This window comes from Salvelinus fontinalis, chromosome 2, assembly GCF_029448725.1.
Source record: "Salvelinus fontinalis isolate EN_2023a chromosome 2, ASM2944872v1, whole genome shotgun sequence".
NCBI lineage: Eukaryota > Metazoa > Chordata > Actinopteri > Salmoniformes > Salmonidae > Salvelinus > Salvelinus fontinalis.
In genome coordinates this window covers 14370332-14382965 of record NC_074666.1, presented here as the reverse complement: position 1 = coordinate 14382965, position 12634 = coordinate 14370332, and the positions used below count along the sequence as shown (strand labels likewise).

At 43.6% G+C, this 12634-nt stretch overlaps 1 protein-coding gene across 9 annotated transcripts in view; it reads left to right on the top strand.

Annotated features, from left to right (window-relative positions):
• The window catches only part of mapk10 (mitogen-activated protein kinase 10), a 138997-nt gene that overhangs the window by 123104 nt on the left and 3259 nt on the right, over positions 1 to 12634 (top strand). For 7 of the 9 annotated variants that reach the window (XM_055864494.1, XM_055864474.1, XM_055864484.1 and 4 more), the window contains 2 exons: positions 3895 to 3958; positions 6079 to 6156. In XM_055864494.1, the coding sequence (XP_055720469.1) occupies positions 3895 to 3958; positions 6079 to 6156 (142 nt within the window). Of the gene's footprint in view, positions 1 to 3894; positions 3959 to 6078; positions 6187 to 12634 lie in introns of all 9 variants that reach the window. The other 2 variants (XM_055864527.1, XM_055864535.1) reach the window with 1 other exon arrangement.

Genomic DNA, 12634 nt, shown 5'->3' with positions numbered 1-12634 from the left:
CAGAGGGTAGTGAACAGACACACCTTTTTATTCCGGTCCAAAATGACAGCACAAAGTAACATAAAATGTGCCCAAACACGGAACATAGACAAAAAGTAATGCACGTAACAATATCCACAATTCCAAAATACATGTAACACAAACAATCTTACACAAAGACATGACGGGGAACAGAGGAATAAATGCATATGGATACATGAAAAATGGAGCGGCGATGGCTAGAAAGCCGGTGACGTCGACCGCCGAACAAGGAGAGGAGCCGACTTCGGAGGAAGTCGTGACATAGAGAGCCGTTTATTATGTTCAACATAGGAGGGCCAAGCACAGGAAGCAGCTCTTTCAGTAGTTTAGTTGGAATAGGTATGCAGCTTGACGTTTTAGAGGCGATGATTATTTTCATCAACGTGTCAAGAGATTTAGTATTAAAAAACTTTAGTGTCTCCCTTGATCCTAGGTCCTGGCAGAGTTGTGCAGACTCAGGACAACTGAGCTTTGTAGGAATACGCAGATTTAAAGAGGAGTCCGTAATTTGATTTCTAATGATCATGATCTTTTCCTCAAAGAAGTTCATGAATTTACAAGTGAAAGTCATCCTCTCTTGGGGAATGCTGCTTTTTAGTTAGCTTTGCGACAGTATCAAAAATACATTTGGGATTGTTCTTATTTTCCTCAATTAAGTTGGAAAAATAGGATGATCGAGCAGCAGTGAGGGCTCTTTGATACTGTACTGTCTTTCCAAGCTAATCGGAAGACTTCCAGTTTGGTGTGGCTCCATTTACGTTCCAATTTTCTGGAAGCTTGCTTCAGGGCTCGGGTATTTTCTGTATACCAGGGAGCTAGTTTGTTATGACAAATGTTTTTTTGTTTTTAGGGGTGCGACTGCATCTAGGGTATTGCGCAAGGTTAAATTGAGTTCCTCAGTTAGGTGGTTAACTGATTTTTGTACTCGTCCTTGGGTAGGTGGAGGGAGTCTGGAAGGGCATCTAGGAATCTTTGGGCTGTCCGAGAATTTATAGCACGTCTTTTGATGCTCCTTGGTTGGGGTCTGAGCAGATTATTTGTTGCGATTGCAAATGTAATAAAATGGTGGTCCGATAGTCCAGGATTATGAGGAAAAACATTAAGATCCACAATATTTTTTCCACGGGACAAAACTAGGTCCAGAGTATGACTGTGACAGTGAGTAGGTCCGGAGACATGTTGGACGAAACCCACTGAGTCGATGATGGCTCCGAAAGCCCTTTGGAGTGGGTCTGTGGACTTTTCCATGTGAATATTAAAATCACCATACTCCTGTCCTATACTCCTGTCCTATACTATACTCCTGTCCTATACTCCTGTTCTATACTATACTCCTGTCCTATACTCCTGTTCTATACTATACTCCTGTCCTATACTATACTCCTGTCCTATACTATTCTCCTGTTCTATACTATACTCCTGCTCTATGCTATACTCCTGTCCTATACTATTCTCCTGTTCTATACTATTCTCCTGTTCTATACTATTCTCCTGTCCTATACTATACTCCTGCTCTATGCTATACTCCTGTCCTATACTATACTCCTGTTCTATACTATACTCCTGTCCTATACTATACTCCTGTCCTATACTATACTCCTGCTCTATGCTATACTCCTGTCCTATACTATTCTCCTGTCCTATACTATTCTCCTGTCCTATACTATACTCCTGTCCTATACTATACTCCTGTCCTATACTATACTCCTGCTCTATGCTATACTCCTGTCCTATACTATTCTCCTGTTCTATACTATTCTCCTGTCCTATGCTATATTCTCCTGTTCTATACTATTCTCCTGTTATATACTATTCTCCTGTCCTATGCTATATTCTCCTGTTCTATGCTATACTCCTGTTCTATACTATACTCCTGTTCTATGCTATACTCCTATACTATACTCGCGTCCTATACTCCTGTCCTATACTCCTGTCCTATGCTATACTTATGGCCTACACTTATGACCTATACTCATGGCCTATACTCCTGCCCTATACTATACTCCTGCCCTATTCTATACTCCTGTCCTACACTATACTCCTATTCTATACTATACTCCTATTCTATACTATACGCATGTTCTATACTATACTCCTATTCTATACTATACTCCGGTCCTATTCTATACTATACTCCCGTTCTATACTATACTCATGTTCTGTACTATACTATACTATACTCCCATTCTATACTATACTCATGTTCTATACTATACTCCTATTCTATACTATACTCCTGCCGTGTACTATACTCCTCTCCTATACTCATATTCTATACTATGCTCCTATTCTATACTATACTCATGTTCTATACTATAGTCCTATTATGTACTATACTCCTGTCCTATGCTATACTCCTGTCCAATACCATACTCCTGTCCTATACTCCTGTCCTATACTATACTCCTGTCCTATACTCCTGTCCTATACTATACTCCTGTCCTATACTCCTGTCCTATACTATACTCCTGTCCTATACTCCTGTCCTATACTACTGTCCTATACGCCTGTCCTATACTATTCTCCTGTCCTATACGCCTGTCCTATACTATACTCCTGTCCTATACTCCTGTCCTATACTATACTCCTGCCCTATACTCCTGTCCTATACTATACTCCTGTCCTATACTCCTGTCCTATACTATTCTCCTCTCCTATACTCCTGTCCTATACTATACTCCTGTCCTATACTCCTGTCCTATACTATACTCCTGTCCTATACCCCAGACAAACACACCTGATTCAACTTGTGAACTGATCATCAGGCCCTCAATGAGTTGAATGCAGTGTTGTTTGTCTGGGGCTACAACAACAATGTCTACTGTTGGGGGTCCTAGAAGGATGGAGTTGGGGATCCTAGAGGGATGGAGTTGAGGATCCTAGAAGGATGGAGTTGGGGATCCTAGAGGGATGGAGTTGAGGATCCTAGAGGGATGGAGTTGGGGATCCTAGAGGGATGGAGTTGAGGATCCTAGAGGGATGGAGTTGGGGATCCTAGAGGGATGGAGTTGGGGATCCTAGAGGGATGGAGTTGAGGATCCTAGAGGGATGGAGTTGAGGATCCTAGAGGGATGGAGTTGGGGATCCTAGAGGGATGGAGTTGAGGATCCTAGAGGGATGGAGTTGAGGATCCTAGAGGGATGGAGTTGAGGATCCTAGAGGGATGGAGTTGAGGATCCTAGAGGGATGGAGTTGGGGATCCTAGAGGGATGGAGTTGGGGATCCTAGAGGGATGGAGTTGAGGATCCTAGAAGGATGGAGTTGGGGATCCTAGAGGGATGGAGTTGGGGATCCTAGAGGGATGGAGTTGAGGATCCTAGAGGGATGGAGTTGAGATCACTGGTACAGAGGGTATATCAATGATCTGTACTCTAGCTGCTGATTCGCTGAACTCATTTTTAAGGTCTCACGTGTGGCACAGTGTCTAAAGGCACTGCATCTCAGTGCTAGAGGCGTCACTACAGACCCTGGTTTGACCCCGGGCTGTATCACAACCGGCCCTGATTGGGATTCCCATAGGGATTGGCCGGCACAATTGACCCAGCGTCGTCCGGATTAGGGGAGGGATTGGCCGGGGTAGGCAATCATTGTAAATAAGAATTTGTTCTTAACTGACTTGCCTAGTTAAATAAAGGTTAAAATATAAAAATAAATGTGTGTCTGTGTGTACCACTACATATTTTGGAGTGTGAGTGACCCCTAAGATGATTATGTTTAGAGCTTGTGCCATTTAATGTATAGTGGAAACTTCAAAGTGTTTTTAAGATATTATTTTCATGTTACTGGCAGTGCTTAGGGGTCACTCATCTCTTAGCCGTAGCTAAAACCGGCTTCAGCAGACACAATCAATCGTCCTTGTATTTCTCCCTCCAGCCGCCTCCTGCTATCTACGACAAGCAGCTGGATGAGAGAGAACACTCCATCGATGAATGGAAAGGTAAACATATCACATCTTTAGAGTATACACAGTTGAAGTCGGAAGTTTACATACGCTTAGGTTGGAGTCATTAAAACTCGTTTTTTAACCACTCCACAAATGTCTTGTTAACAAACTATAGTTTTGGCAAGTCGGTTAGGACATCTACTTTGTGCATGACACAAGTAATTATTTCCAACAATTGTTTACATTCAGATTATTTCACTTATAATTCACTGTATCACAATTTCAATTGGTCAGAAGTTTACATACACTAAGTTGACTGTGCCTTTAAACAGCTTGGAAAATTCCAGAAAATGATGTCATGGCTTTAGAATCTTCTAATAGGCTAATTGACATAATTTGAGTCAATTGGAGGTGTACATGTGGATGTATTTCAAGGCCTACCTTCAAACTCAGTGCCTCTTTGCTTGACATCATTGGAAAATCAAACGAAATCAGCCAAGACCTCAGAAAAGATATTGTAGACCTCCACAAGTCTGGTTCATCCTTGGGAGCAATTTCCAAACGCCTGAAGGTACCACGTTCATCTGTACAAACAATAGTACGCAAGTATAAACACCATGGGACCACGCAGCCATCATACCTCTCAGGAAGGAGACGCAATCTGTTTCCTAGAGATAAACGTACTTTGGTGCGAAAAGGTGCAAATCAATTCCAGAACAACAGCAAAGGACCTTGTGAAGATGCTGGAAGAAACAGGTACAAAAGTATCTATATCCACAGTAAAACGAGTCCTATATCGACATAACCTGAAAGGCCGCTCTACAAGGAAGAAGCCACTGCTCTTAAATCACCATAAAAAATCCAGACTACGGTTTGCAACTGCACATGGGGACAAAGATCGTACTTTTTGGTGAAATGTCCTCTGGTCTGATGAAACAAAAATAGAACTGTTTGGCCATAATGACCATCATTGTGTTTGAGGGGAAAAGGGGGAGGCTTCTAAGCCGAAGAACACCATCCCAACCGTGAAGCACAGGGGTGGCAGCATCATGTTGTGGGGGTGCTTTGCTGCAGGAGGGACTGGTGCACTTCACAAAATAGATGGCATCATGAGGAAGTAAACTTATGTGGATATATTGAAGCAACATCTCAAAACATCAGTCATTTGTGACCAAGTTAAAGCTTGGTCGCAAATGAGTCTTCCAAATGGACAATGACCCCAAGTATACTTCCAAAGGTGTGGCAAAATGGCTTAAGGACAACAAAGTCAAGGTATTGGAGTGGCCATCACAATGCCCTGACCTTAAATCTATATAAAATGTGTGGGCAGAACTGAAAAAGTGTGTGCGAGCAAGGAGGCCTGCAAACCTGACTCAGTTACACCAGCTCTGTCAGGAGGAATGGGCTAAACTTCCCCCAACTTATTGTGGGAAGCTTGTGGAAGGCTACCCGAAACGTTTGACCCAAGTTATACATTTTAAAAGCAATGCTACCAAATACTAATTGAGTGTATGTAAACTTCTGACCCACTGGAAATGTAATGAAAGAAATAAAAGCTGAAATAAATTATTCTCTCTTCTACTATTCTGACATTTCACATTCTTAAAATAAAGTGGTGATCCTAACTGACCTAAGACAGGGAATTTTTACTACAGTAGGATTAATTGTCAGGAATTGTGAAAAACTGAGTTTAAATGTATTTGGCTAAGGTGTATGTAAACTTCCGACTTCAACTGTAAATATATTGTAATTATATTGCTAAGGAGGCCTCTATATGAGAAGGTAATTGGCTGCATTTAGGCAGCCCAATTCTAATCTTTTTTCCACTAATTGGTCTTTTGACCAATCACATCAGATCTTTTTACATCAGCTTTTTTTTGATTGGTCAAAAGACAAATTAGTGAAAATAATATTGAATTGGGCTGCCTGTGTAAACGCAGGGTCTGAAGCTGGCCAACAATACAGTCTACTCATTCATTTTCTATTTGAGTTTGTACAATAACTTTTCCAGTTTATTTGTTGCCATGGTAATTAGACTCCTGGAATGGACTAGTAGAGCAGAGGAGAATAGATTTCTCTACTGCTATTTGAAAGATTTTTTTCTCCACAACTTTTCCTCCCTCGCTCGCTCGCTCGCTCTCTCTCTATCTCTCTCTCTCGATCTCACTTTCCAGAACTAATCTACAAAGAGGTGATGAACTTTGAGGAGAGGACGAAGAACGGGGTGGTGAAGGGACAGCCCTCTACCTCAGGTACTCTCAGTGCATAACCTAAGTTCCTCTGTAAGTTGAATTATAAATATAATCACTCACTGGACATTTCTTTGTAACAGAGAAATTCATCCGTACGTTGACCGCCATTCGTCTTTGTCTCTCATCTTGTTTTTCCCGAGACATGTAGTGTATGATTTGTACATGAGTAATTATATCTGTATGTAAAAGTATCGATTTAAACTATAGATTTGGTATTTTTTGACCAAATCTATGTGTTTTGTGTATGTACATTGATAAATCTGTATTTGAATGGTGTTAATGTACGCAATTAGGCATTTGAAAAGTAATATCTTTATGGAGTAAGTGATTAATGTGCATTGATTAAAAAGGTTGCTGTCCACCTACTCTATGGAAAAGGTAATATAGGCTATATATATATACACACACTGAGTGTTCAAAATATTACTAACACCTTTCTGTTATTGGGTGTCACCCCCCAAACAAACCTTTTCTCTCAGAACAGCCTCAATTCATCAGGGCATGGACTCTACAAGGTGTCCAAAGTGTTCCACAGGGATGTTGGCCCATATTGACGCCAATGCTTACAACAGTTTCCAACAGTGTCAAGTTAGCTGGATGTCCTTTGGGTGGTGGACCATTCTTGATACGCATAGAAAACTGTTGAGTGTGGAAAAACCCACCAGCTTTGCAGTTCTTGACACAAACCGGTGCGTCTGGCACCTACTACCATTACCCCGTTCAAAGGCACTTAAATCTTTTGTCTTGCCTTTTCACCCTCTGAATGGCACACATACAATCCATGTCTCAAGGCTTAAAAATCCTTCTTCAACCTGCCTCCTCCCCTTCATCTACACTGATTGAAGTGGATTTAACAAGTGACATCAATAAGGGATCATAGCTTTCACCTGGTCAGTCTGTCATGGAAAGAGCAGGTGTTCCTAATGTTTTGTACACTCAGTGTTTATTTACTAGAGTGTACTTTCACATCTGTACTGTAACATATCATGAATTAAAGCTGGGGTCTTTGTTCCTTGCTCTTCCAGAGAAACACTAGAATTCCTCTCGTTCTGAGCTGGCCTTCTAAGATGTCCTATCGATAAATACGTTCAGCTCTATAAATATGTTCCGTAAAAAGTGTAGTGTAAATTCCATTGAATGGCCACTTGAGGGCAGTGTGGAGTCATGATTGCACAGAATTGGTAACATTATGGCGTCAGTCCAGTCTAGTGCTGCTGAGAGGAAAATAACTTGCCTCGGTCGTTCTCCTCAGCTGTTTTTTGGCAGAGAGCGTTTTTATACTGTACAAAGTCTCACTATGGAAGTTGTATTTGGGGATTGCTCATTGTCTACAGACTTCCTTGTTAGGGCTCTGTTAAGGGGACAGTGGCCTGCAAGTGGTTTAATCCGCAGTGCGATAATGTCACTGTCTCCCTCCCCCTCCGTCTGTCTCTCTGTCCCACTCTTTCTCTCTTTCCCTCCCTCCCTCCCTCCCTCCCTCCCTCCCTCCCTCCCTCCCTCCCTCCCTCCCTCCCTCCCTCCCTCCCTCCCTCCCTCTCTACCTCGCTCTCCTTCCCTCTGTCCATCCCTCTCTCTCCCTGCAATTAAGCAGATGGGTAGCCCTAGTGCTGAGGCGAGCAGAGAACAGACGCAGTGCTGAAGAGTCCCAGACGGCAGTATTTCACAGCATTAGCAGTACCAGGCTCTGGAACACTGCCATTCAGCAGTACTTGGCTCAGGGCTTTCATAGATCACATAGCCAGCCAGGAGGCAGAACCAACTTTAGGGTTTAGTGAAAGACCCCCTGTCATTCTACACAGACCCAGGTTAGAGTCAGGAGAAATAGAAGACCGCTTGGCTGGCACAGTGAACAATCTACTATACTGGTTGTGGATGGATGCAAATACAATGTGTTTTACGTGTTGGTTACTGTTCTTTGGCAGCATTTCTATATGGGAGGATATATGTAGATTAAAGCCTTTAGGTAATCTTAGATTATTTCAGAATTTCGCCCGTCCCAAAAATAGTTTTTTATATAGATATCCAGAATTGCTTAGAATTTTTACGAAGATGATGTGTCATGTTTGACACAGGATTCTCCAACCTTAGAATGGTTTTAGATGTGTATTTTTTCCATGAAGAATAACCAGTTAGCTTACATTGTTGTAGAAGCCACTGTGTGAGCACCGGATACCTTCTCCTACTGCTCTGTCTCTGAGTAAACCTGCCACTGTGTGAGCACCGGATACCTTCTCCTACTGCTCTGTCTCTGAGTAAACCTGCCACTGTGTGAGCACCGGATACCTTCTCCTACTGCTCTGTCTCTGAGTAAACCTGCCACTGTGTGAGCACCGGATACCTTCTCCTACTGCTCCGTCTCTGAGTCAACCTGCCACTGTGTGAGCACCGGATACCTTCTCCTACTGCTCTGTCTCTGAGTCAACCTGCCACTGTGTGAGCACCGGATACCTTCTCCTACTGCTCTGTCTCTGAGTAAACCTGCCACTGTGTGAGCACCGGATACCTTCTCCTACTGCTCTGTCTCTGAGTCAACCTGCCACTGTGTGAGCTCCGGATACCTTCACCTACTGCTCTGTCTCTGAGTCAACCTGCCACTGTGTGAGCACCGGATACCTTCTCCTACTGCTCCGTCTCTGAGTAAACCTGCCACTGTGTGAGCACCGGATACCTTCTCCTACTGCTCTGTCTCTGAGTAAACCTGCCACTGTGTGAGCACCGGATACCTTCTCCTACTGCTCTGTCTCTGAGTAAACCTGCCACTGTGTGAGCACCGGATACCTTCTCCTACTGCTCTGTCTCTGAGTAAACCTGCCACTGTGTGAGCACCGGATACCTTCTCCTACTGCTCTGTCTCTGAGTAAACCTGCCACTGTGTGAGCACCGGATACCTTCTCCTACTGCTCTGTCTCTGAGTAAACCTGCCACTGTGTGAGCACCGGATACCTTCTCCTACTGCTCTGTCTCTGAGTCAACCTGCCACTGTGTGAGCTCCGGATACCTTCTCCTACTGCTCCGTCTCTGAGTAAACCTGCCACTGTGTGAGCTCCGGATACCTTCTCCTACTGCTCTGTCTCTGAGTAAACCTGCCACTGTGTGAGCACCGGATACCTTCTCCTACTGCCTTCTCCTACTGCTCCGTCTCTGAGTAAACCTGCCACTGTGTGAGCACCGGATACCTTCTCCTACTGCTCTGTCTCTGAGTAAACCTGCCACTGTGTGAGCACCGGATACCTTCTCCTACTGCTCTGTCTCTGAGTAAACCTGCCACTGTGTGAGCACCGGATACCTTCTCCTACTGCTCTGTCTCTGAGTAAACCTGCCACTGTGTGAGCACCGGATACCTTCACCTACTGCCTTCTCCTACTGCTCTGTCTCTGAGTAAACCTGCCACTGTGTGAGCACCGGATACCTTCTCCTACTGCTCTGTCTCTGAGTAAACCTGCCACTGTGTGAGCACCGGATACCTTCACCTACTGCCTTCTCCTACTGCTCTGTCTCTGAGTAAACCTGCCACTGTGTGAGCACCGGATACCTTCTCCTACTGCTCTGTCTCTGAGTAAACCTGCCACTGTGTGAGCACCGGATACCTTCACCTACTGCTCCGTCTCTGAGTAAACCTGCCACTGTGTGAGCACCGGATACCTTCACCTACTGCTCTGTCTCTGAGTAAACCTGCCACTGTGTGAGCACCGGATACCTTCACCTACTGCTCTGTCTCTGAGTAAACCTGCCACTGTGTGAGCACCGGATACCTTCACCTACTGCTCTGTCTCTGAGTAAACCTGCCACTGTGTGAGCACTGGATACCTTCTCCTACTGCTCTGTCTCTGAGTAAACCTGCCACTGTGTGAGCACCGGATACCTTCTCCTACTGCTCCGTCTCTGAGTAAACCTGCCACTGTGGGGTTGGATACAATCGATGTTTGAGCCATAAATTGTGATTTAGCCTTCTCGTTTTATTGGTGGTCAGCTGAAATGTCTCCCACTGTTAATGTGGAGTTGGTCCCCCCTTTGCTGCTATAACAGCCTCCACTCTTCCTGGAAGGCTTCCCACTAGATGCTGGAACATTGGTGTGAGGACTTGCTTCCATTCAGCCACAAGAGCATTAGTGAGGTCGGGCACTGACGCAAGCAGTAAAATTTGATTTAAAAAAGCAGATAAAAAAACGCGCGCGCACACACACACTCACACACACACACACACACACACACACACACACACACACACACACACACACACACACACACACACACACACACACACACACACACACACACACACACACACACACACACACACACACACACACACACACACACACACACACACACACACACAATAACATACCCACTATACATACACATGGATTTAGTACTGTAGATATGTGGTAGTGGTGGAGTAGGGGCCTGAGGGCAAACAGTGTGTTGTGAATGTATTGTAATGTTTTAAAATTGTATAAACTGCCTTAATTTTGCTGGAACCCAGGAAGAGTAGCTTCTGTTTTGGCAGGAACTAATGGGGATCCATGATAAATACAAATACTGATGTTGGCTGATTAGGCCTGGCTTGCAGTCAGCATTCCAATTAATTCCAAAGGTGTTCGATGGGGTTGAGGTCAGAGATCTGTTCAGGCCAGTCAAGTTCTTCCACATCGATCTTGACAAACCATTTCTGTATGGATCTCTTTTTGTGCTCAGCGGCGTTGTCATGTTGAAACAGGAAAGGCACAGGTCATCTAGAATGTCATTGTATGCTGTAGCGTTAAGATTTCCCTTCACTGGAACTAAGGAACCTAGCCCGAACCATGAAAAACAGCCCCACGCCATTATTCCTCCTCCACCAAACTTTACAGTTGGCACTATGCATTCGAGCAGGTAGCGTTCGCCTGGCATCCGCCAAACCCAGATTCGTCCGACGGACTGCCAGCACTCGGCGATACAGTTCTGTGAGCTTGTGTGGCCTACCACTTTGCGGCTGAGCCGTTGTTGGTCCTAGACGTTTGCACTTCACAATAACAGCACTTACAGTTGACCGAGGCAGGTCTAGCAGGGCAGAAATTTGACTTGTTGACTGTCTTGTTGGAAAGGTGGCATCCTATGACGGTGTCACGTTGAAAGTCACTGAGCTCTTCAGTAAGGCCATTCTACTGCCAACAATGGCCATTCACCTGTCAGCAATGGGTGTGGCTGAAATAGCCGAATCCACTAATTTGAAGGGATGTCTACATACTTTTGGCCATGTAGTGTATAAATCTAGATAAAACCAGTAGACTGAAATAGGGGCCGGTACTGTTTTATATTTAGGTACAGGAGCTCCACAATAGGGTTTATATTTAGATACAGGAGCTCCACAATAGTGTTTATATTTAGGTACAGGAGCTCCACAGTAGGGTTTATATTTAGGTACAGGAGCTCCACAATAGTGTTTATATTTAGATACAGGAGCTCCACAATAGTGTTTATATTTAGGTACAGGAGATCCACAGTAGTGTTTATATTTAGGTACAGGAGATCCACAGTCCTGTTTATATTTAGATACAGGAGCTCCACAGTCCTGTTTATATTCAGGTGAAGGAGCTCCACAGTCCTGTTTATATTTAGATACAGGAGCGCCACAGTAGTGTTTATATTTAGGTACAGGAGCGCCACAGTAGTGTTTATATTTAGGTCTAGGAGCTCCACAGTAGTGTTTATATTTAGGTACAGGAGCTCCACAGTAGTGTTTATATTTAGGTACAGGAGCGCCACAGTAGTGTTTATATTTAGGTCTAGGAGCTCCACAGTAGTGTTTATATTTAGGTCTAGGAGCTCCACAGTAGTGTTTATATTTAGATACAAGAGATCCACAGTAGTGTTTATATTTAGGTACAGGAGCTCCACAATAGTTTTGAGATAATATTCTATAAGAGGAACAGGAGCTCAAGCAGTAGAACGTTTGAGGTGCTGGTCCTTGTCTCCGGTGAGTTCCTGCCCAAGTCAAGCACTGGATAAAACTATTCTCTATGGGAGCTATTTGATAATAACAGAACACCTTTTGTATTCCTACATGCGTAAATAATGTTCTCTTCAGTTTTCTATTCTACTCTTTAACTAGATGTTCCCTCATCTATTTGTTTCCTGCAAATGCTTTTAGTCGACCATATCCGGCTCTGGTATAGGCTAGAATCCATCTTGGAAAACAGAACCAACTCAATCAGATTTATTTGAATCTAAAAAGCCAAAGAAAGACAGAAAACGGAAGAGAAAAATTATAGATGGAGACATTTCCTATGAAATGAAATAATCCTGTCTTATCCTCTGAAGGAAAGATGAAGGACGACATCTTGACTTCTGCATATTATAATAAGAAGCTGGAGAGTCCTTTCAATTGGACCAGTTTAGAACTGATTATCATCCTCTGCCTTTTTTATTAAACGTTCAATCTCTTTTACTTTGACATGCTGCTACTGAACACACAGAAAATTGAATAGGTCTTTTA